Here is a 25,126-nt window from a genome sequence, read left to right on the forward strand (position 1 = left end):
CTTTCAAAAACATCCGCAAGAGGCGCTAAAATCAAAAACAAAAATTTCCTAACTTTAAGGGGCTATATCTCCGAACATCTGTTATAGATTTCCTTTAAATTTTGATATGTTGTAGCCTGACTCAATATCTATCACCAGTCCGAAAATGAAGAAAATCTATGTCGCCGTTTAGAAGATATGACCATTTGAAAAATTCTTGAATTTGAAAAGTTCTAAAAGCCATATCTCTTGAACGGTCCGTCCGATTTTGCTCAATTTGGTATCAAATTAAAGGTTTTGCAAAACTCTACAACTTTCTGGAACATCAGAAACCACTAGAACCATTCCTTGAGGACAATAAGTGCAAAAAAATGTTTTGGTCAAACAAATATCCGCCATTTTTGTTTTAGATGTGACCTTGAAAATTACTGATATATATGTCAACTTATAGCTTGTTTCAAGGCCTTTCCAAAACTAGTCAAGAAATTTCTGTAGGTCTTATAGAACTTCAGATATGAGCATTTTTATCTTTCATATTGATGAATATCATAAAAAAAATCAACTTTGCCTACTAATTCTGCTCACAAATTAAATTACAACGCATAGACTGACCCATCCGCGTTGTGGTATACCAACTCTAATAACTGGACGCGTTATGATTGACTTTTAATTAAGATAATTGCCATGTGTGGCTAAATTCCATTTCTTGGTGGATAGACGACAAGATTGATATCTCCGCGGGACTGGAAATTTGCTGTGAGGAAAATTTATTGTTTTGAGAGCATTCTCTGCAATGTATACATAATCCATGCAGAAGTTTGAAAATGTGATCAACTGACATTCCACACAAAAGGGATTTAAATAAATTTTAATGCACGGAATTTCTTCATTGAGAAGCCGTGTCAAAGGCACAAAAAAAAATCAAAAGATCATTGAGACGGTTTTTTATTTAATCCCATTTTGTGGGGATCAATGAAAAAGTGAGAGTTTTTGGCAGATTGGTACGCGCGCACGCCAGTCTGAAGAACTTGCACCACGATCTCATTTACACGATTGCTCGTCCGAAATAAACAAGGAACTTGCAAAGAGATAAGTTTTTAAATACTACACACAACAAAGTCGAGGGACAAATCGAACGCAATTGGATTTTAAACTTTCACTTGTTTTCATCTTAAATTTCCCATTGGCACAGCCCCCCTCTTTGCCCTTGTCGCACTAACATTAATGGACCCCACAGCTATGCTGCTGTTATTTTACGAAATTTATAGATCATGTTTCCTTCCTGGGCAAAAACCCCCGCCTAAGATTCACTTTTATAATCGTCCAGAGATCGTGTGGCATTATTTTCTTCTTTTACTGACGCGATCTTTGGTGTTGTGAGCTCTTTTTTCTTCTTCATTACATAAGTAAAAGACATATAGCATGAAAAATAAATGTGTATCAGCAAAGAGGTCTTTTAGTGGGTTTTTTTCACATTAAATGAAACAGGCGTCCTCATATGTGCAATAAAAGGTATATAAAACTTTCTTCACTCACCATAGTAGAAACAATTGCAAATTAGCGATCTGTGTGACAAAATATTCACATCTTTCGCGCCAAAAGTGATGCGCGACATGTAACGCGCCTCACACAGTCCATTATGTGTGGATGGCTTTGCGAGTCAATTCAGTGGCTCGTGCATTGCGCGATTACTCGTCAATTATGCAAGTTTTTTGTATCTATAATAATGTAACATATAAGTGCTGAGGAAAATGAGAAGAGTGCCTTTTGGCCATTGAAAATGTGCGGGGAGAAGAGACGAAGTAAAATGCGTAGAAATGAAGAAGTTTTTTTTTGAAAGGAGAGCAGTTGTAAATTACTTCTTCTATTGCTGCAACAATTTCTATAGATAAAATGTCTTTAATGAGTTTAAATTCAATGAGAATAATTATGCTAAAATTACAAACTTGCAAAATTCATGCAAAATACCAACAAAAGGTTTTCCGTTGATTCATAAAGATTTTCATTTATATAGGGAAAATTCATTAATTTCTTTTAGAGCGAAAATCTTTTGAAATGTTTGGCTTTGAACGATTTCTCCTCCAGCTAATATTCTTTATCGTTCGAAAGCTCTTTCTTGTGATCCACCACATCCTCAATACTTTTTTTTTAAACCTTAGACTTTTCTAATCAAAGAAAAATCAAACCACATTGGAGATCTTCAATAAATTATCTCTTGTGGTTAATAAGTAATAAAATTAATGCACATTTTGTGACTTTTTTACCCCCGCGGGAGGACTCTAAAATCAACACTTCACACACATAAAAAAACGTCTCCATAATAAAAAGCCGCGCGATATGCAAATGAAAAGAAATTTTCAATATATACGTTGCGCAAGTTTTTCGGCACGAGATCTTTTGCGGCGAAATGTGGGAAAAATATGAATAAAATTATTTTAAATCAATCGAAATCGTAACATGTTTTGTAACTCGGAAGGATTGGTCGGAAGAATGTGGCGAGAAATGAAGCTATTTTAGCGACTATAAAGAGATGAAGCTAAAAATCACCGCACATTTATCGATTTGAAGAGCATAATCCGATGTTGCGTGATTAATTTATTACCAGCTATAAATTTAAAATTGTCCACCAAACCCTGATGTTTGAGATTTTGCCTTTGCACCTTTTGTGCAACTGAGGAATGCAGCAGTATAGTGAAAAGACTCAAAAATCACCCAAAGAGGATTTTTTTCAATTTATTTCTTATTGTTTTTTTTTCTTTACTAAACTTTCTTTGAGAAGAAAAAACGCATCGTCTGCGGGGAAAAAAATGATAATATTTTGCTGACCATGAGCTTGCGCGGGCATTTGGCACGAAGTAGGTGATTCAGCAAGAGAGGTATACATATACCTCCACAATCTTAAGGTCAGTGGCAAGCAGGTTGCCAAAAAGCGCATAAAATACATTATTTCTCTCTTTTTTTTATTATTATAAGTGGCCCCCAGACAGTGTCAAGGTACTGATGCAAAAGGGAAAAATATCGCGAAATAAAAGTGAAGTGGAGAGAGTCCAAAAACCCGTCCTCGAAGGTGGAGAAAGTGCCCAAGATTTTATTTGTGCGGCAGCGAGCTGGGCAGCTTATTTCTGGGTGTGTCGAGAATTCAATTTTTCGTTGCATAGCTGGTGGGATGCCCAGGGGGCAAAAAATGTGCTTCATACCAAAAAGTTTATGCAGAGCACTTTTATATTTAAATCGAGATATTAACCATACAAAGAGCAAAGAGAGAAGGTGCGAGACTTTTATTACCATTCAGATGATCATTTTTTATCTTTAGACAATAATTGACCAATTTTAGATCAACACAATTTATCATTAGAAGCGTGCCTTTGAAATTCAACAAAACCCGCGCACAAAGGGGGCTATCATTTTGATTTTGTAATGATATATCCAACATCGACAAGACCTTTTTTTTGGTTTTACAAATAAATCATTGAATTCATTTTTTTTTCAACTATTCTGGAATTTTAGTTTTTCAATTCTAAAAATTTTATTGTAGCACAAATAACGATGAATAAACTCCTTTTAGAGCTATATTGATTTTTTTGTGGGCATTGCTTTCTTGCCCTACATGCCAACGAAATAAAAAAAAGAATTGAAAAACTAGAAAAAACACCAATAAATTGCCATTGTAGTAATAGAGATATTTCCCCCCCAATCATTTGAAAACAAATCAATATAAGCTAATCGAATTTCCACAAAACATTTCTCAATGAATTCTTTTTTTCTTTGCAAAATCCTCTGTAAAAATTTTACAACAAAATGGGCAAGTCTCTTTATGATTTCTCACAGCATTGATTTGTGATGGGGCTGTAGTGAAGAAAAAAAAAACAAACGCAATAAAACAATATCTTATGCGAGAAAAAGCACAGAAATCAATTATGACCGGCTTAAAGCATTGAAAATTCACTTACGATTTAATCACTTTTCACATGGAAGAAATTTTTGTACATAAGAGAGATAAATAGGATGGAAAAGATATGAAAGAAAAGTCGAGGAAGCTGCGTGATTTTTTTTGTACTATAGAAGTGCTGGTAAAGCAATAAAATATTAAAAGACGATGTATTAATCTTTTTTCGTGGTTTGCGTGCTTTTAGAGTTTTCTTGCAAATTTCTTGTACATCGAAGAATCATTTTACAGCGCAATTGGCGGGATTGAAAAAGAAGTAATCACAGTTAAAATTACTTTTCTTTTACCATGACAAATGGGGTTTTGCACAAAAAAGTGGATTGAAATTGATATGCAAGAGGAGGAATTGCATGAATATTTCTTCATAAAATAAATGCGCGTAGATGTTAAATTCATTCCACCTCTTTGGCAAATTTATTTTTGCAAAATTCAAAAATGAAATCAATACGCCACGCAGAAATTTAACAGCTCCAACAGTTCGTTTTTCAGTGAAGAAATAATAACAACCAAAATGGAAACGAAAGACTTCAATGCGTCTCATAAGCAACGAACCTCCCATGTCAATTGCGCTATTTCTTCATTTTTCTCTCTCTCTCTTAATTTTTAATTGATAAAAAATGTGTTTTGGCAGCACGAATTTTTTGAATTCTCCTCATCTGTCCACTGACCGCAATCTCGCGCCGTTTTGGGCGTTTAAAGCGCGAAAAAATGCGCGTTTTTTGCGACAATATCGCGTCTGAGAGAAAAAAATCAATTCTGGTGGGCAGGCAAAAATACCAAACAAAATGAAAGTGTAAATAAGCAGTTGCGCGTGAAAAAACTTACCAATTGCAGTCGTGACATTGATAGAGCCCAATTATCATCTATGCGGCAAAGAGAATTACCTCTACGATTTGCCTATTCATCAATTTCTTTTTCTTTTTTTTTTTTCTCTTGTTCCGCCTTCCACGGAACTCCCGCGCGATTTTATTGTAAGAAAAAAAATGAAGAAAAACTCTCACTTGACATTTTTTTGCACCTCTGAAGGTGCTTCTTATTGACTTAGTTCTCATCATGAGTTTGAATATTCCCTGCCAAATTGGCACTCCTTCACTTTGTGTTGTTTTTCTTATTTTTTTATGAGAATTCAGTGCAGTCTTTGCACTCTAATTGAGCGATTTTTATGCTTTTAATTTGTAGATTTCTAAAAAATAAAAATAAATAGAAAGAAAATGTCGGCTTGGAAATGAAATGTGATTTAAGAAAAATAGACTATTTTTCTTTAATTTATTCCGAGTAAAACTTGAGCATATTTAATGCAAAATATTGAGTCGTCTTAAGCAAAAAAATTCTATAATCACACTCCGAATCCCAATAATCAACAAATGTACCTCATCAAGCTTAAAAGAATAAACTAATGGAGAGACACTCTTCCTATTAATAAACTTTCCTCTTTATATACTATAATATGGGATTTCCACCAACAATTTCCACGAGAGATTTCTTCTCTTCAATTCCGCCAAAACAATACCGATCATTGCTGCATTCCGCGCGCCACTCCACCAAGAAAATGATGGAGAGTGAATTGGCAAACAGAGATGAAGACAATACAAATTGTAGACATTGGATTTTTTTTCCTGAACAGCTTACACACAAAAAAAGAAATGTTCAGACATCGTGGCCCAAATACTCATAAAACACACATTTTATACACATTTTTCCCCACCTTAAATACACGCGCGCGCAGGGTTTAAAGCCATCTCAGTAAAAACCAATTGATTCGATTGGGGAAGCAAAAAATAAGAGCCAGAGAATGTCTCCGGAAGATGAAAAAGCTTTTTTGGAACTCTCAGCGTTGGCGTTGAGGTCCGGAAGGCGTGCGAAAAAAGAGGTCAGTGAGCAGAGAGATTATTTGAAAGGGAAACTCTCTTGTGGTTGATCATATTTTGCAAAGATTATATCAAAAGTGCATTCACTCTGCAGACCTGGCAGAATTGGTAGAAAACATTTTAAAGGTTTTTAGTTTTCTTGAAAATATTTGAAAGATTTAATGCGGGAGAGGATAAGAAAAGAAACCATTTCAATAAAAAAAAAGAACTCAGAATTTAGTTTTTCTTCTTGCCTAAGGGATGAAGGAAAATTGAATTCTTTTTTTCTTTGAATTTCTCTGCAGTCGTAAGAAGTGAATAATTTAATATTTGTTGTGATCAGCGTACTGAAGCATATGCTTCTCTGCAATAAGCCTAATTGAATTAGACGCATATGCTTTACGCATTTAGTGAGAAAGTAAAATTCAAAGGGGCGTGGTTTTGTTGTATTTTTAAATATTTTTTTCTAATTTCTAAGATGAAATAATTTAAAAGAAATTAGAAGTTTGTCTTGAACATTCTTTTAGCATTCTGTAAGATTTTGTTCATGTACCGTAAAATAGGCACATAATAAGATCAAGAGTGAATAAACTCTTTCTAATAAAAAAATCTTTTAGTCTGTTTTATTCAAGAACATAAAAAATACAGCAAAATAAAGAAAGTGGTAGATTCTGATAAAAATCTTTTCTTTTCTTTTTTAACAACTTAAAAACTTATTGTAAGATTTTGACAGATGTATAGTTTTAAATCGTTCTATTGTCGTTAAAAGAAAAACAAAGAATTCGTTGTTCCATAAACAGCCACAAAGAACTAAAGTTTTTAAAGAGCCTTGGAAAAGTAAATTTCTTTCAGAAACCTGTTTAAAAAATGAAATATAATGTCAAAATCTTATAGGATTTTTCCAAGAATACCAAAAATCTTATAACTAACAAATTGTAAGGAAAGAAAAGAAAAGATTTGTATTAGAATCTATTCCAAACTTCCAAATTCTTTTAAGAAAACTCCCGAATTAATTATCTGAAGTTCATTTTATTCTTTTAAAAAATAAATCATTACATTTTATTGAATGTTAGGTATATAAAATATCCCTTTCAGGAATGATACACAAAAACTCTTTCTCATGAAACACAATTTTATCCGATAAGATTGCTATATTGCGCAATGGGCGCCACGTAATCTCCCTCCACATTGTATTTAGAAATATTTTGCAATCTTTACATATTTTTTGACACTGTAATTGCACGGCAATTGCCTTAATTTCTCACTTATCTCAGCCGGTGTATGAGAAATTAATCACATGAGGTGAAGATTTTTGCGTGAGAGTGGCGAGAAGAATTATGCGGAATGTGTGTCTGTCTATGCGATGGGATTCTTCCGCATTAGCTCAATATCTGATTCCATCATATCCTTAACGAGTTCCTGGAACGTCACACGTGGCTTCCATCCCAGTTCTGTATTCGCCTTGGAAGCATCTCCCTGGAGGAGATCCACTTCTGTAGGACGGAAGTATTTGGCATTGATCCGTACACGTACAATCTGTGTATCCTTCTCCACGCCAACCTCCTCGAGGCCACTGCCACGCCATTCAATCTTCCGTCCGATGTACGCAAAGGCAGCCTCGACGAATTCCCGCACACTCCTGGTCTCTCCCGTCGCGATGACGTAGTCCTGCGGAGTGCTGCCCTGCAGCATGAGCCACATAGCTTCCACGTAGTCCTTGGCATGACCCCAATCACGGCGTGAATCGAGATTTCCCAGCTCAAAGCACTCCATCTGCCCCAGGGAGATCTTCGCCACTGATCTGGTAATTTTGCGCGTGACAAAATTCTCCCCACGTCGTGGGGATTCATGATTGAAGAGGATCCCATTACAGGCAAACATCTCGTAGGCCTCACGGTAGTTCACCACAATCCAAAAGCCGTACATCTTTGCGCAGGCTGGAAAAATTTCACAATTTTCAAGCCCTTTTGAGGCAACAAAAAGCAACCTAAAGATACCCCAAATTCACTCAATAAACCCACAAATACTGTTTAAGCAGTTTCCTTTGTTCCCCAAGAGCTCTAGAGATTTTTTTTTAAATTAATTTTATGAATTAATTGCTCAATAAGCTGACTAAGCGTTTCACAGCAGACAATTTATTGGGGGCTTTTGCCTCTTCTCTGGTGAAATTTTTTAAGTACTTTTAGAGCTTTCAGAGAGCGCAATAAATTTTTAAATTGAGAGAAGATCAAGTGGCTTCCACGCCATTATTTTTTTCTCTTATCAGAGACTTATCGCTGTCGTGGCAAGAAAAAAATATTTGTCCGGAACTTACCGTATGGAGATCTTGGGTAGAATGGAGTTTTCTCCGTCTGTGGTGTTTCCAGGACTTTCCCATAGAGTTCTGATGTAGACGCCTGATAGAATTTGACATCCTTCTCCAGTCCCACCGTCCGGATGGCATCGAGAAGTCGAAGAGTCCCAACGGCGTCCACTTCAGCGGTATATTCGGAGAGATCGAATGATACCTTCACGTGGGATTGTGCTGCAAGATTGTAGATCTCCGTGGGGCGCACTTGCTGGATAATCTTCACCAAACTACTGCTATCCGTCATATCTCCATAGTGCAGCTTCATCCGCCCACCTGTGTGCTCCTGTGGGTTCGTGTAGAGATGCTCAATTCTTCCCGTATTGAAGGTACTAGCACGCCGGATGATGCCGTGAACTGCATATCCACGTTCCAAGAGGAATTCAGCCAAATACGAACCATCCTGGAATGGAAGAACATCATCAAATCCCCGAAAAAAACCTCCCAAAGGCCTCCATTCTCTCCATACCTGCCCAGTAATTCCACTAATAAGAGCAACTTTTCTCACATCACCACTTGCTTCAGCCATTGTTCTCACTTTTGGGTGTTCTCTTGTGTACCTGACGACGTGGATCACCTATTTATTCCCTCGAAATTTGCCCCAATTTCCGCTTTTTTCCCGCCCCACTCGATTAATTGTTTTTTCTTTGAAATGTAAACAAGACCATCAGCGCCTCTAGCGGCAAAATTGAATCAGCTGTTCGCGTGTTATCAATTTCTCTAATCAAACACGCTTCGTGTTTTCTTATTGCATTTTTCTTTTGCAATTTTTAGTTGTTTTCCTCCGAGAAAACCATAGAAAATCCTTTAATTTCCTTTTCTTTCTCATCTCAACAATCAGAGTAAGTTTTTGAAGTACGAGAAAAAGCTTTTTGGGAAGCTTTTCTGGCCAGTGAGGAGGATGTTACGTAATCTGCAATTTTGCTTCCAGATGATGCTCACACGGGCTATTGAATCCTCAGGGCGACAGCTGTGGGGTCTTCTGAGTATCCCTGCTCGTCAGAGCTCTCACTTTGTCTACACTCCCGACGCAAAGGCACCAAATGTCGAAGGGCCCAAGACAAAGATGAACATGTTCACGGCAATTAACAATGCTCTGGATCAGGCGATGGATAGAGACGCAACGGCGTTGGTTTTTGGTGAGGATGTGGCCTTTGGTGGGGTGTTTAGGTGCTCAATGGGATTGCAGAAGAAATACGGCAAGGGCAGGGTGTTCAATACGCCATTGTGTGAGCAGGGAATTGCCGGATTTGCCATTGGTGTGGCCAATGTGGGTGCTACGGCAATTGCTGAACTCCAATTTGCCGACTACATGTTCCCGGCATTTGATCAGATTGTCAATGAGGCGGCCAAGAATCGCTACCGAAGCGGGAATCTCTTCAATTGCGGCTCCCTCACAATTCGTGCTCCATGCGGAGCTGTTGGACATGGAGCTCTCTACCACAGCCAGAGTCCTGAGGCATACTTTGCACATACCCCAGGGCTAAAAATTGTCGTCCCCCGTGGTCCCATCAAGGCAAAGGGATTGCTGCTGGCCAGTATTGCCGACAAGGATCCATGCATTGTGTTGGAACCAAAAACTCTCTATCGCGCATCAGTGGAGGAAGTTCCGGATGCCTACTTTGAGTCTCCCATTGGGAAGGCAGACGTACTGCGGAAGGGGAATGACGTGACATTGATTGCCTGGGGTACACAGATCCACGTAATGACGGAAGTGGCTGACATGGCAAAGAAGCAACTCGGTGTGAATTGTGAGGTGATTGATTTGGTCTCAATCCTACCCTGGGACAAGGAAACAATCTGCAATGTGAGTAATCTAACGCAATATCCGATTTCTTATCTGCTCGAGAATTACCTCAAGAAGAGATAATCTAAGCGATCTAAGCGACCTAAGTTGTAATAGAAAACAGCGGCGGCGTCAATTTTTTAAGCCATCGATGTTTTCTTTTATAATTTATTTTTAATTTTAACTTAAATATTTTTGATTTTTTTTAAAATGTGACTTGGAACTTTCTACAGTTTCCTTTCTGAGTGAGATTTTTAAAATTTTTCTGATAAATGATTCTCGGGTTGATACTGACGGAAATTTAATGTTTTTGATGCTTTAGGATAAATCCTTCCGAATTGCGTCAGCCAAGGGACGGTAGGTCAACCCAAACACATCCTTTCAATTTTAGGGGCCAGAGCTTTCGACGCTACTGTGCGTCTTCCTCAGTGGTCAATTGTGTCTTTGTTTGGGAATCGTCAAACGTCTGAATTGAATGATCTTGCTGATTTTCATGTAGGGGGATTCTCTTTTTTCTTTGATTTTCTTTCACTGTACTGTAACTGACTTTTCTTGGCGAAGACGCACAGTAGCGTCGAAAGCTCTGGCCCCTAAAATTGAAAGGATGTGTTTGGGTTGACCTACCGTCCCTTGGCTGACGCAATTCAGAAGGATTTATCCTAAAGCATCAAAAACGATAAATGATTCTGTTAAAATTTCCTTTCAAACGATCTTTAAAAATATATAAGCGTAGCCGCTAAAATTTTTCTCGTTCTTGAAAGTCAAGAAGAGATATAAACGATCTAAGTTGTGACAGAAAAAAGCGGCCACCTTTTTTTTTTAATTCAAACCTTTGCCGTTTTGTTTTTTTTTTATTAAATTTAACGTAAATAATTTATTGATTTTTGTTATTTTTAATTTAGAAATTTTATAAGTTTCGTTGAAAATTGAGTTGGAAAAACCAAACTCGCCGGTAGCGTCGCGTAGAGGAATTTGTGTCTAGCTAAACATGAATTTTCCCAAGCTTTCGGCAGGATTCAGCTTGCCTCCCTCAGAGGGTAAATTACGTTATAAACAAGCTAAACTCCGTAAATAAAATTTACATCTGGAGGAGCCGAGGGGCATGTGAACTAGAGTCTCCGCGTTTCCCGTGTCAACTTGGGAACAAAACAAAGAAACCAGATGTAAATTTTATTGACGGAGTTTAGCTTGTTTATAACGTAATTTACCCCTTGAGGAAGACAGGCTGAATCCTGCCGAAAGCTTGGGAAAATTCGTGTTTAGCTAGACACAAATTCCTCTACGCGACGCTACCGGCGAGTTTGATTTTTCCAACTCAATTTTCAACGTTGATCCCACGTCGCTTACAAACCAATTTATAAGTTTTCTTTTTAATAATTTTGACCCCTAAATGGAATCAAAGATCAACCGGGTGTTGAAAGGGATGTTCCAAAAATCCCTTAGAGACAATCTTAACCCTTGGAGGATTTTGCTGGCCAAAGTGACCAATCCGACATTTTTTAAATCGTCACAGAATAAAATCTCTTAAAAATATCATGATAATTTCTACATCTGCGTGTAGGGAAGTTCCATTATTTAACATCGTCGAAAGAAAACTTGGAAAAATATTTTCTTACAAAAGAAAATAAAGGTCAAACTTTTGAGGTTAGAAACTTCGATCCTCCAAGTGTTAAAAATTCTTAGCCGCCACAATTTTCCTCGGCTTAGTACTATATATATTCCAATATGATTCAGCATCTTTTCCCCCCATACATTGTGATGTAATATCAAATTATATGAACTACAAAGATCGCATTCTGGGAGGAAAAAAATCCCACAAAATTCCCCATTTGACTCAGAATACTTTTCCTCATTCTCATTGCCTCCAAGGACGCATTTTGGTGTCGCCCACGCGTCAAATAATACTCCAAGAAATCCGCCAGAAAAAAACCACAAAGCCTCACAAAATTCCTCAATCCTCAGCTCTGAATTTTATTGATGAAAATAAACCTTTTTCTTTCTTTTTGTACACAATGTGAGATAAAAATGCATAATCGTGCAATTAAATTAGACAACGGGGGATAATGATAAATGCATTATGAAGGAACACAGAGATGATGCTAAAATTGCTTTTTTCTTCTTCTTTTTCCCCTTATTCATTTCCTCGTTGTATAGTCCGTTAAGAAGACAGGACGAGCTGTGATTGCCCACGAGGCTCCACTCACGTGTGGATTTGGTGCTGAAATTGCAGCTGCAATTCAAGAGGAGTGCTTCCTGCATTTGGAGGCTCCAGTGCAGCGTGTTACAGGATGGGATACACCCTTCCCGCATGTCTTTGAGCCCTTCTACCTTCCGGACAAGCATAGGTGCCTCGATGCCATTCGCAAAGCCATTGAATACTGAAGCACAAGCGCCCCAAATGGTAACTGATGCATTTATTTTTGTTTCACGTTCTTATCGTTGACTTTGTTGTAGGTGTGTGGAGTCTTTATGTAAAGAATAAAGAATTCACAGATTTTTTTTTCTATTAAAAAAACTGTCTTTCTGTGGCACTGTGGCATGTCTATTGGCGTGTGTCGTATTCAACAATTTTTTTTTTTATAAAACAATTGTAAATGAGAAATTGTCAGAAATTTTTTAAAAAACAAATTAATCATTACCAATTTAAAAAAAACTAGGTAATTGTGTCAATTGACAGCGTTCTAGATTAATCAGGTGAATGTTCTTGGTTCAAATCTTGGTTGGGAATATTTTTTTTTGGATAAATTTCACAGAGGCAGATTAAATGGGAATCACAGCTTTCGTTAAGCATCTTCGCATTTTTAAACACAACACACAAACACACTGAAAGCCTCATTTCTCGCACTAGAAGTTCATTTTTTATCACAAAGTTTGGAGTTTTTTTTTGCTTTCTTCTCATTTGGTTCAGGATGCAATTTCCTGTGGGAGCGGAGGCTTACAGAAAAGCCTGGCTTACTAAAACCAGCAGCAGCCAGTTTTTGCCTCATTCCCATGAGCAATGTGGTCAATGCTAAAAGCCACATTCTCTACGCGCCCTGTTTCGCATGCTACGCCGTCTGATTCAATGGCGAGGCTCACACCACCCCCAAGGTCTGTCGGGGTCACCGAGGCCGTGATACTTGGCAGGGAGTCTGTGCTCTCATAGTGCCGAATCTGTGTCTTTGCCTCCTGGGACAATCGCACGAGCCCCAGGGCTGTTTGCGTGAAAACCCGTTCGATGCAGTGAAAACCCTGCGTCGTCACGGCGGACGTCTCAAAATAATTACCCCCAATTGAGGTGGCATACACTGCGGCTTCCTCTCTGGCCACAGCACGTTCCTTCTCGAGATCAGATTTACTGCCAACAAGCGTAAGAACCATGGGCTCTTGTACGTTGCGCTGCAACTCCGACACCCACGTTTTGACGGCCCCAAAGGAGGCATAATTGGTGAGATCAAAGACAAGGAGAGCTGCATTGGCACCTCGATAGTAGAGAGGTGCCATCGAGCGGAAACGCTCCTGTCCTGCAGTATCCCAAATCTATCGAGAAACTTTTTTTATTAGAAAAAAAAATTCCTGAGAGAATCTCTCAATGAACTTGCCTGCATTTTCACTTTGATATCTTCCAAATTAATTCGACAATTAAAGAAGGTGGCTCCAATTGTTGGTCCCACGTCTTTTGAGTAGACATTTGATATGTATTTCACCACTAGGCTCGTCTTACCGACTCCTTTAATAATAATAAGGAAAAAAAAAGAATAAAAATTCTTATCACTAAATTCGCATCGATTTGATCGATTCCCGATTTTTTGTTTTAATTTCTAAGAATTCAGAGACTTATCTTCGGTGTAAATTGATAGTAGAGTGACTAAAGAGTTATGCAGCTGGTGATTTAATATGACTTTCAAGTCATTTGCAACGTGTGGAGTTTCTCAATCAATTTTGCATTCAATGGAAGAATTCAGTAGTGTTCACTCTATCGTTATGAAATTGTATAATTTTATTTTCCATAGGCGATAACATATTTTTTTCATTTTTTCTCTAAATGCCTCATAAACTTTGCGATTTAATGGATTTTAAAAGAAAATATGTGAGTTTAATATTTTTGAAATTTTCTTTTAAGTCCCTAAATTTATTCTTTCAAAAGTTTTCTTCAAATATTTTTTAAGGACATTTAAAAGAAAAGTTCTAAGTCACTAAAACAAATTGAAAAATCAGATTTCTACTTAGAAATAGATAGATAAACAGATTTTGTGGAAAACTTTATTATTTTTAGTAAATTGTAACTCAAAGTTTTTGAATTTGTTCTAAAGAAAATCCTGAGAAAGTGAGTCGAGCGTATTTGCTCGGAAAAGTTCTAATTCTTCAGTCTGAAAGCATTGCAATCCACCATTTTGAAAATTTTTCTGATCTCTATGTTTTCTTGTACAAATTCTTGTTCTATGTGTTTTATTTATCAATAATTTATATTATAAGAATTAAAAATTAAAGATATTTCTTCAATTTTAATTCAATTTCATATTCCTTCAATTATAGCGGAGTAAATAAAAATTATTAATGTTAAAACCGTCTTAAAAGCAATCGGAGACGCTTAACCAAAGCAAGCTGAATCGCAATCACGAAATGTCTTCGGTATATCATCGTGAAGCTTCGTACAGAGTTTTAAAAAGCTTCAAACTGCAATCTAAACAAATTTAATTTGATTGAAACTATAATTATTTTAAGCACGAAAAACCAAAAGATTTTATTTATTTCTGTAGGAAATCTCGAGAAAAATCTCCCAAAAAACCAACAAATTATTCAGGTCACGCTAAGCTAGCTAGTAAACAGTGGAATATTTCGACAGTGTCTCTCCACTCTAATTTCATTCAAAACCCTTCTCATGATATTTTGCTGATCTCTCAGTATTTTCCGGGTGGGCTTTGTGAGAGAAAATAAACAACATGCAATCGGATTCTTGTTGATCTTGACTCATTCTGTCTGACCACAAAAAGCACAAAAACTAACTCTGATGACTCTGATTGTTATGTGTGGTTAGCCAGGGTTCCCCTATATGTGCCCTGAATTCTTTTGTAACAAATAAGTAAAATTCTTGGTCCGTAGCGCGTGTCATCTGATCCCTGGCCCCAGTGACAAAGTGGCAGGAAGGTGCTAAGAAATGCGACACCAATGGAATTCCCTTCACTTCTCTGCTGTGAAGAGTGCGCGATATAAATCAAATGACTCGCGATAAGCGATCACGATATTTGGCGCGGGGCGTACGCAGAAAGAAGAGAGTAAATAATGCAAAGCCTTTCCTCAATCTGGGGATTAACATAGGGTAGGTAGCCGATCTTATCAGCCAACTTGTTCCTTTGCTCCCGCAAACCAAGTCACGAATTCCGGATTTTTGGCAAAAAAAACTTGGGTAATTAAAAAGAATTTGGGGTGGAAACTTACCTTGGGCACCTAGAAGTACAATTTTTGCTTCAATCGCCTTCATTTTCCACGGCGGAAGTTTGTCATTTCCATAAAAAAAAATATTTTCCTGGACAAAGAATTTCCTTGATGAGGAATTTTTCTTTCAACACTGAGAAATCATTTGAAAAGACAAAAAAACACAAAATCTCTTTACTTCCTTCGGCGGGATGGTTAAATCTCCTAGTCTATGCGGTGGAGTATTCAATTGAGCACTGATAAGCAACGTTATTTGATGCTTTTGAACTTTTTATCATGCGATTTTCTCACTGTTTTTGTTTATCTTTTCGTCGTGCCCACTGTGGAAAATGTCAAACTTTGACGCTTTTATTTCGAAATGCCGATTGGGTTTCCGAGAAATCGCGAAAGCGGCACGAAGATGGAGTTCGAAAAGTCTTCGCGCCATTTTTCTCCTGTTGTGCCGTGTTTGTCAACATAAAAAGCAAGAAAGTGGCTCAAAAATTATCATTCCTCCGCAATTTTGCAACATTTTTCCATAAAAAATTAACCATGCACACCCGTGGGGCATTTATAGTACTTGAGGGATGCGATAGATCTGGAAAGAGTACGCAATCTCAGAAATTAGGTGATAGTCTTTGTAAACATAACCTCAATCATATGGGTTCTAAAAGTATTTCATAAACTTAACAAATTATTGCTTTTTGAACAATTTTGTGGGATTTCTTTCACACAGTGGATAAGTTGCAGAAGAATGGAGTTGATGCCAAATTGATAAAATTCCCAGATAGAGATACAGAATGTGGGAAGTTAATTGATGAATACCTAAGGCAGAAGAAGCCCCTGACAGATGAGGGCATTCACTTGCTGTTCAGCACAAACAGATGGGAAGCAAAGAATTCCATTGAGGAGAGTCTCATGAAGGGGACAACGCTAATCTGTGATCGTTACTCCTACTCAGGGGTAGCATTCAGTGTAGCCAAGGGGATGTCACTGCAGTGGTGTAAAGCCCCCGAAGAGGGACTCACAAAGCCTGATCTTGTTTTCCTGCTCACCCTGCCCATTGAGAAGATTATGCAACGTGGTGGATTTGGCGGGGAGAGGTAAATCAAAGCTTCTGTCTTAACAAAATATATATAAAGCATATAAATATAAATGCAAAGTAAAATATAACGGTAAAAGCTGCATCGTACACATTAACCCTTTCAGGTCCGCGATCAATCTAGACAGCTGATTGAACTAAAATAATTTTTGGGGGTTCCTTTGAGATCAAATAAGACATTTTTAGCATAAAATCTCAACTTAAATTTTTCGCTTTTTCGTCCTTCCTGATCCTGTGAATCCTTGGGGATGTTCTTTTGTGGTCATAAAATGATCATGGATTGTAAAGACATAGTTCTGTACTAATTTGGATTAAATATTCATAAAATAACTATACATAAACATTTTCAAAATCGAGCCTTTGGGTCAGCGTATGACCCAATGGACCTGAAACGGTTACAGAGAAAAGGGAAAACCTACAATGACTTACACTGCCTATCCCCAATAGGTACGAGAAGAAACAAATGCAGCAGGAAGTCATAAAGATCTACGAACTCCTGAAGGAAGACTACTGGCTGGAAATCGATGCTGATCAAACACAGGAAGCACTCCTTGATGTTCTCTACAATAATAGCCTAGAAGTCATCCGGAAGGTAGGTGGCAAACCACTGGAACATCTCTGGACATGAGCACCATCTAAAATGAATTTTCTCTATAAGATAAATTGTGAATTATGTTGTCTGACTGAGAAATAAATGGGATTGAGTAATACACTTTCACTTTATATATTTTCATCTCAAAAAGTTTTTTTTTTCATTTTCCATCACTTTAAATGCAACAATATAATATTTTTTTTTCACTTTATCTGCTCATTTTTTCTTGGTCAAATATTCAAAATTATCTACCTAACAGGTTTGAATATGCATTGTAATCAATTTTCCATCCCCCTTGGATGGGGGGAATTGGCTATAAGAAAGGGGTTGATAGAGAAACAGGAGGTTTTGTCGAGGGTGGGGGCGGAGCGAGGGAGAAGGAATAGAATTCCGTCGATATGTGGGGGGTCCCATGCTTTTTTGCGGGGTTATAGAAAGTTCAATAAAAGTCCACTAAATAAATCCACAGTCACCGATAGTTTCTCATTTTTTTTCTTTTGAAATGTTTTCTTACGATATTTTCGCTATTTTTCTATTTTTTTTTTCATTAATCACATTTATAAATTCTACCTTAAATACAAGATTATCTTCATCAATCTCCGCTAATAAATACTTTTTTTTATTATACGTTTCTAAAATGATTAATTAGTTTTCAGCTCCTTTTTTTCATCATTTTTTTTCTTTTGGGGATTATGTACTATTAGTTAAAAATATAGTAAGGTTGTATATCAATTTCTAAATCTTTCTAATTTGGTTAGATACATTGATTTATTCTTCGAAAAAGTTTTATTTTTTTCTTCTTTTTTAAATATAGCGAGAATTTTCTTTTTTGTGTATATGTGGTCAGCTATTTTCTAACATCTTTTCGTCTATTTTGTAAGAAACTTTTCTTTTTTTTTTTTGCAATGAAAAGGGAATATATAGAGATAAATTTTTTTTCTTTGTTTTTGAGGGATTTTCTTCTTTTGCCTTAATTACACAGCTGTGAAACTCTTTTATCCATGCTCTTATGGAGATAAAAATCTCGCCCATCTTTTGATTTTCTTTTAACCACCACGGGGTTCTCATCTTGATTTTCAGCGAATTTCCTTTTTAATTTTTTTTTTTCAAACTTGATTTTTCTTTAAGTCTTCCCATCCGCAGATTTTATTCTTTTACAATTTATTTTTTTGGAAATTCAAGAAAATGAAGAAATTATTTTTTTTTATTCTCTCGAACTTTTCTCTTTTAATTATAAAATTAAACAATTTCCAACAGACTAACATTTTTATTTAAAAAAAATGAAATGAGCCAAAAGGATGCAATGAAAGCAACATATTATCCCAATTAGCATTTAATTAATACACAAAATATATTATTAAAACAGATTTTTTTCCTCTCGAATGCATCCTGCATCAATTAAAATAAAACTGCTGCTGTTTTTTTATCAACAAAATGCATAAAAAAATGGAGTTAAATTGGCTTTAATCTCATTCGTCAGAGCTTCCGCTTTAATTCCATGTCTGTGGCAGTAAAAATTAATTCACTGCAAAATATTGCGCTTAAAAGTCCTGTGTTGCCGTATTCAATGGGTAGGATAATTTGATTTTCAGATAATGAAATTAATGTGTAATTCCTCGCATATTGAAGTCTCTATAAAAAGCATTTATTCTGCTGTTTTTTTTTTAATTAAAAAAATTGTTTTGAAATCTCTCAACATAAAGCCAACTTTTCAGATTAATTTGTTAACAATTTTTGAAATATTAATTTTCGTTTATTTTTATATTATTTAATTCTCTCATACCAATTTGTTCTGTGAATGTGATATTTTGACGTTTACTTAAAATCTTGTATGATTTTTTTTTTATAACTTTTAAGCCCCTCATGCTATTTCTTCTTTTAAACGTAGCAGAATGGTTAACGCATTCGCTTCTCAATGCTCCAAACATAAGTTCAAATCTCATATTGATTTTTTTCCACTCCACTTTTTTATTTGTTTGTTCCCATAACTTTGAAAAGTTTTTTTTTCAGTGTAATTTTGTTCAAATTGTTCCCACCATGAATTATTTAATGAAAATAAAATATAGAAAACAATTCCAAAAGCAATTTCATTTTAAATAAATTCCTATCTAAAGGTAAATAAAGAGACATAATATAAAAAAATATTGGCATTTAATTTACCACGAAATTCATTTACATTGAAAGTGATAAAATTAAATATATATATTTGCAGGTACAAAATTAATATTTAATTAAAGTTCAAATAAAAATCAACTACAATGTTGAATATAAATTACAATTCAAGTTTTGAGGTCTCTATATGGTGTCTCTATGTGAATTCATCGTCACATTAAATCATTCAAATTTGCATGATGAACCATAGAAAAATCTCAATATATTTGATTATTTATTATTCAAAATAAATATGTAGTTATGGATGGTTTTATTCTGATAGTGGTTCAACTGTTGGGTTTGAGGTAATAACAAAGACTCTCTGACTAAATGTAGTTTGTGAATTAATGTATAAACATACATATATGGGATTAAAATAAAACATTCGAAAGCTATTGATGTTTGCACTACAAATTTATGAGGCGGAACATTGAAAAATTAATTAAACTATATTAAAAAAAATGCAGAAAGTTTTATCAATACAAATGACACAAAAATGTGCAGAATGCAAACTTTGAAATCCTCTTTCAAGTTCCTTTTTTACATTCCTCTTTTCTGCAAAAATTCCCTCAGGGCGAGTAATTGAATTTATTCAACAATATTTTCGCATCTTTCGCTTTCTCGTCACGAAAAGCCGACAAAAGGACAGAAGGGAAAGAAAAAAAGGAAGAGAAAATTTGATGTTTGCTAAAGAGATGGTCCGCGAAATATTTTTCTTTTCATGCATAACAATGTTGATCTTCAAAAGGTCAGGTGAAGAAGGTAATTTGCTATGAAAAGAAAGGAGAAATAAGCAATGATTTTGCAACAAATTGTTCATCTTTTCCTTATTTATTTCTTCATTACTTTTAAATAAAAAAACGAGAAACTTTCTTTAAAAAAAAGTGAAACCCTCCAATTTGTCGGAAGAACTTTTCTATATAATATGTAGTTTTATTTTAAAAAAAATCTTAAATGAAAATGTTTGAAAGAACATTCAAATGCCAATTAAAAAACTTTAGAGGAAATGTCGAGAAAGTTTTTATGTTTTATCTTGTTTATATGTTGGATTTCTTTTTTCAATACTTAAAACTTTGCTAATTTAGTGAGGTAATATCAAAATACAACCTCTGACTTTAAGTAAATATAAAAATGTACGGGTAAGCTGACCAAGCTTACGAGAGCTGTGTTTCTTTCAGTGTACCAATTTTGTGAGAGCAAACTAGATCGCGAATTTGTTTAAATACATGCAAAATCGGGAAAAGTTGAAAAGTCATCCCCCAAGAAATCTTTAAAATGCCATATCTCGGGAATGGCTCCATAGATTTTCGAGTTTGAGCTATCGTTGGAAAGGTCTTAACCTCAACTATAATATATAAAAATACGAAGTAAATCGATAATGGCATTTTCGAAATATTCGAGTTCGAAATTTTCGAAAATTTTGATTTTGACTTTAGCGCCTCTCGCGGTCATTTCTCGAACTTGCAATGTTCTAGACATTTGTAGGGCTTCACGAAACCTTTCATTTGCACTTGAGTTGATCAAAATCGGACTTGTAGAACCCGAGATATGACATGCCAACTTTGGAAGGCTATATCTCGAGAACGGAGACATAGATTTTCTTCATTTTTGGCATGGAGCTAGATAATATGGTCAGCTATAACATATCAAAAAATGAAGCAAATCGATAATGGCGTTTTCGATATATTCATCGAAAACTAATCGAAAATTTTGTTTTCAATTTTTGGCCCTCTAGCGGTCACTTTTGAAACTTCGGATGTTCTAGAGAGTTGTAGGGTTTGTTGAGATCTTTCATTTGACCCCGGGTTGATCAAAATCGGTCAAGTCGTTTTCGAGTTATGGTCGATTTTCGATGAAAAATTGTGGCAGCCATATTGACTAAACGGCTTGACCGATTTTCGAAAATGAGATATCGTTGGAAAGCTCTTGATGGCCCCTACAACATATCAAAATTTCAGCCCTCTAGCTATAATAGCGGCTGAGATATAGCGAAAACAATATTTTGAGGTTATTCAAAATGGCGGACGGAGGGGTGGGGGGTAAAATTTGACATCATAATCGGATTTCTTCAGGTCGATATTTAAACTTTGCCGTTTACCGCAAGTCTCTATCTATCACCGTTCTCTTGCAATTTAAGTTTATGATCCGGCCGGACGGCCGGACGGACGGACGGCCGGACGGCCGGCCGGAAAAAAAAATTTTGGCGCATACGTTTTTTGGAATGTGGGGACCCTAATTCGTGCTCATCCCAAGTTTGAGCCCGATCTGACGACTTTCGATTTTGCTCGGTACACAAAAGCTGTGTCTGAAAGAAACACAGCTAACTTTTAGTTTGAACGGAAATATCGAAATTGGAGTAAGAAAATTATAAAATTCAGGAAATAAAAATTTCAAGATTGAATTTAGAATTAAGATAAGATAGTTTAGTTTAATTAAGTAGGAGAAAATATTTTAAAAATTTTCTTGCTTTTCTTGTTTTTTCTTCTTGCATTGCAACGTTTTGCTTAAAATTTGCAACCGTCGTTGCAGTTGATTTGAGAAGTAACCCAATGAGTCCGCGAGAGACCTTTTTACTCGAATTTTAGTGCGGATGGGAAATTCGCATTGGGGGTCTTCAGTAGCCCGTTGTATCGAAGAGATCGGGAAGAATAAGAGGCGGACAATTGTGAGGGCTGCACGTAACCCTCGGTGCGTCCTCACTTGTAGCTCCGGCAATACAGACACATTGCAGACAATTTCCTGTTTCCTGTGGCAGTACCGTACCCACTTCATACGATTGTCCTGCAACAAGAAATGAATGATTTTTTTTAAACAAACATAAAAATCATAATATCCGGAAAGTATTCATCATAATTACACGCGGGGTTCAATGACTAAATTACGCTGAAGTTTATGAATGCACCAGAATTTTATAACAACACGTGTTATTAAATTCAAAACACTACCGCGCGTGGATTTTGAAGCAAATATTGCATGTTATTTTAATAATTTTAATTCATTGTGCCCCCATGTCTCTAAATTAGGACATGAATTTACTGTAATCGCTTGAACTGTGCCCCCCTCGCGGAGTGCCTGTGGGCTAAAATTCATTTCAATATTTTATATTCCATATATAATATTGCATTTGTGCTATCACTTAATTACCCTCCCATTATCATCATTAGCCACCCCCGCCCGCAACTGATTTTGCATAACTTTAGAATGCCCATTAAATTTTTGGCCAGAGCAGGAGGGTGGCGGCTTTTTATTCCCCCTTAATTTTCAGAGCTAAATTTTATATTATGTGCATCCCGCGATGGATATGGCATATTTTTATCAGTCATGCAGACGAGCTCTATTGTACAAATTTCACAACAAAAACCCTCAATATTTTTTTTTTATTTCACGGATGGCGCATTTAATCACAACCAGAAAAACATTTAATGGTCGATGGGGTTTGGTGGGTACAGCAAATTAAATTCCCGGAGGTTTTACTGGAAAAATTTTATTTTAATAAAATAATTTAATCGATTTTGCAGCAGCAGGAGTTGCGTTGCTTTTTTGCTGCAAAATTGTCAATGGGTGGTGAGAATATCGCTTTAAAAGAATAAACTGCCTGAACCATTCAGTGTTGTTAGCAAATCAATTTCAACGTATATAGTTTAAATTAAACCAATTGAACCCGACATCTGATAGTTCATTAAGTCAATAGGCTAACCATTTCTGTAAAAAAATCTAAAAAAAAGTAATTTTTTCCTCTATTTTGCTTTAAAATATCGAATAATTTTTTCTCCAACAAATGGTGGCAGCGGTGGGATCACCAATCCCTTGGTCTAATTTTTTTTTCGTTTTGTTTTTAATTAATTATTTTGTTGTCCTTATTGTTCAATTTGTGTGCTTATTATGCATTTCGAAACAGGAATCCTTAATATCATCAAAAATTTATAAAGAGAAAAATATCGACAAATGGTGGCAGCGGTGGGATCAATAATCTATTCTTTGTCTGATTCGTTATATTGGATACCCACACGATCCATAAAAAATCCTTTTCAAACAAAAAATCAACATAGAAAACATAAAATAGATGTAAACTCACCCATTACGATGCATTTTCGCGATGCAGGTGCTTCTGTTGATGTCTGCGTTGTTGGTTGTGTCGTCGTGTAGTCAACTGTGGATACTGTTGATGTTGCTGTATTGTGCGTGGTTGATTCAACTGTAGTTTCCGTCACTGTTGTTGCCTCCCAGTCCACTACAGGAGCTCCTGTTGATGATCTCAATGGTTCAACTGTTGTCGTTGATAAATTCTGACCACCAAAGTTATTTCTGAATTGCGCAACAACACTCTCACTAGCTAGAACACTATCTGGGTTGTTTTCTATGCGTCCTGATGATGTGATTATGTAGTGCTTAGCCAGAGCATCGTCTTCGAGGGAAATTTTTCTAGCTTGATTGTGTTCCTCCTCATCGGGTTCTACGGGTTCCGGGGCAAGGGTTCTATTGACAACATCTGTGATCTTTCGGATATTCTCAATGAATACCCCATTGCGATTTACGATTGTCTTCTCGAAGTAGACATTCCCACGTGGTGCTGGATCTACTGATGCTTCCGTTGGATCCCGTGCATGATTTATACTCCCGGACTGTGTGGTGCTGATGGAGCTATCCGTGGAGCTCTGCGTAACCACCATGAAGGGGGTTGTTGTTGGTGGTAGAGGTGTTGTGGATGATCTCCAAGGCGTTGTTTGGGTGATATTTGTGCCATCGGACTCATTGAGAAGATCCAACTCAGATAGGTGGACAGGAAGATTCTGTGGGAAGGAGAGAATTTTCTTTTTGGGGTAATTTGTTGCCTTTTTGGGCGGGAACTTAGGATTCTTTCGGGGTTTTTTTGTCTGTGGCAGTCGACTCGTCGTATTTTCCGTCGTTGTCGTTTCCGTGGGGCATTGCTTCCACCAGCAGAATATTTCTCCGTCCACACAGATGCAAACCTCGCATGGGTCTTGTCTTGAAATCTAAAAAAAAAATATGAAAACGTAATTTTTATTACTACTGTTCAAAATAAAAATGGCGAAATTATAATTCCTAAAGCACGCCAAAGACGCCATCTTTTAGTTTAACATAACCTTTAAAAGAAGCTTTTTTCTTGAATTTGATTAATTCATTTGAAAGCCCTAAAGTCTGCAATCAAATTGCCCGAGAGATCTCTTTGTATAGAGACATCACTTACAGCAATATGTGGGAAACATGGGTAAGATTGGGTAAGAAGATGATTCAAATCATCAAAGCAAGAGACGAACGATGTGTTGAAATTGATTCATAATCGGATGAGTATCCGAATAGACACAACATGACTCTCAATCATTTAATTAAGCTCATTCCATTTACTATATACATATATTGGAAAGCAAAGACCGTAGTTTAATGAAAATCTATTAACTACAAGGCGTATCTATAGAATTTTCAATGCTACATTTTGGGCATTTTCGACATTTTGGTGTTTGGAATTTTGTAACTGATAAACCCCCTTGATGTCTGCTGATTCAACTCTTTGAGCCTTTACACAGCGTCGAGTTTTATGGACGAGAATGGAATTATCTTGTACAGCAAACTTTCATGGAAAGGGGGTCATGGGACGAGAAAATTTTTCTCCTTTCAACCCTCCCTGCATCATAATCTTTTTTTTGACGAAGGCATGAAGAATAAACACGGGGATAAACAAGTTGAACGGGGATTTTCCTGGAAATTTTTAATAGTTGAACATGGTCAGGAATCCCCATCCCATTGAGCGCAGCATTGATTTCTATGTAGGAACTTTCAGCATGTTAATTAAATTCACAACAAATGAGCATCTCAATTCAACACTCATACAGTACAGAGAGGCACAACAACCCAAATGAATGCAGGGAATTTATCAAACCCTTGGGTGTGTGAAAGTCAAAAGAGACTCACCGAATGTGGGGGAGGGCGGTGAACCCAAAAAGGGGAGTTTTCTTTAGTCCA

General features: G+C 36.4%; 6 protein-coding genes across 7 annotated transcripts in view; 3 read left to right on the top strand and 3 right to left on the bottom strand.

Annotated features, from left to right (window-relative positions):
- Positions 1-8,751, bottom strand: part of LOC129793150 (GDP-mannose 4,6 dehydratase) — a 32,546-nt gene extending 23,795 nt beyond the window's left edge. The window contains exons 1-3 of one of the 2 annotated variants that reach the window (XM_055832852.1): positions 8,589-8,751; positions 8,087-8,522; positions 6,782-7,709 (exon numbers count right to left, since the gene is read on the bottom strand). In XM_055832852.1, the coding sequence (XP_055688827.1) occupies positions 7,129-7,709; positions 8,087-8,522; positions 8,589-8,648 (1,077 nt within the window). In that variant the 5' untranslated portion in view covers positions 8,649-8,751 and the 3' untranslated portion in view covers positions 6,782-7,128. Of the gene's footprint in view, positions 1-6,781; positions 7,710-8,086; positions 8,523-8,588 lie in introns of those variants that run through there. The other variant, XM_055832851.1, reaches the window with a different exon arrangement.
- LOC129793173 (uncharacterized) overlaps positions 1-25,126 on the top strand; it is a 1,136,769-nt gene that overhangs the window by 395,161 nt on the left and 716,482 nt on the right. The window lies entirely within an intron of this gene.
- LOC129793210 (2-oxoisovalerate dehydrogenase subunit beta, mitochondrial) lies at positions 8,854-12,481 on the top strand. The gene is made up of 3 exons (XM_055833028.1): positions 8,854-8,961; positions 9,051-9,926; positions 12,060-12,481. The coding sequence occupies exons 2-3, from the start codon at positions 9,051-9,053 to the stop codon at positions 12,285-12,287; spliced, it is 1,104 nt and encodes a 367-aa protein (XP_055689003.1). The 5' UTR covers positions 8,854-8,961; the 3' UTR covers positions 12,288-12,481.
- LOC129793230 (uncharacterized) lies at positions 11,853-15,683 on the bottom strand. Its single transcript, XM_055833058.1, has 3 exons — positions 15,324-15,683; positions 13,487-13,614; positions 11,853-13,424 (listed from the first exon to the last, which is right to left on the bottom strand). The coding sequence occupies exons 1-3, from the start codon at positions 15,364-15,366 to the stop codon at positions 12,861-12,863; spliced, it is 735 nt and encodes a 244-aa protein (XP_055689033.1). The 5' UTR covers positions 15,367-15,683; the 3' UTR covers positions 11,853-12,860.
- LOC129791512 (thymidylate kinase) lies at positions 15,512-17,113 on the top strand. The gene is made up of 4 exons (XM_055829669.1): positions 15,512-15,541; positions 15,711-15,927; positions 16,036-16,402; positions 16,849-17,113. The coding sequence occupies exons 1-4, from the start codon at positions 15,512-15,514 to the stop codon at positions 17,027-17,029; spliced, it is 795 nt and encodes a 264-aa protein (XP_055685644.1). The 3' UTR covers positions 17,030-17,113.
- Positions 17,102-25,126, bottom strand: part of LOC129793201 (uncharacterized) — a 29,487-nt gene continuing 21,462 nt past the window's right edge. The window contains exons 3-4 of the mRNA XM_055833017.1: positions 23,220-24,138; positions 17,102-21,925 (exon numbers count right to left, since the gene is read on the bottom strand). Of these exons, the coding sequence (XP_055688992.1) occupies positions 21,759-21,925; positions 23,220-24,138 (1,086 nt within the window). The 3' untranslated portion in view covers positions 17,102-21,758. The remainder of the gene's footprint in view (positions 21,926-23,219; positions 24,139-25,126) is intronic.

This window comes from Lutzomyia longipalpis, chromosome 3 (genome assembly GCF_024334085.1).
Source record: "Lutzomyia longipalpis isolate SR_M1_2022 chromosome 3, ASM2433408v1".
NCBI classification, from domain to species: domain Eukaryota; kingdom Metazoa; phylum Arthropoda; class Insecta; order Diptera; family Psychodidae; genus Lutzomyia; species Lutzomyia longipalpis.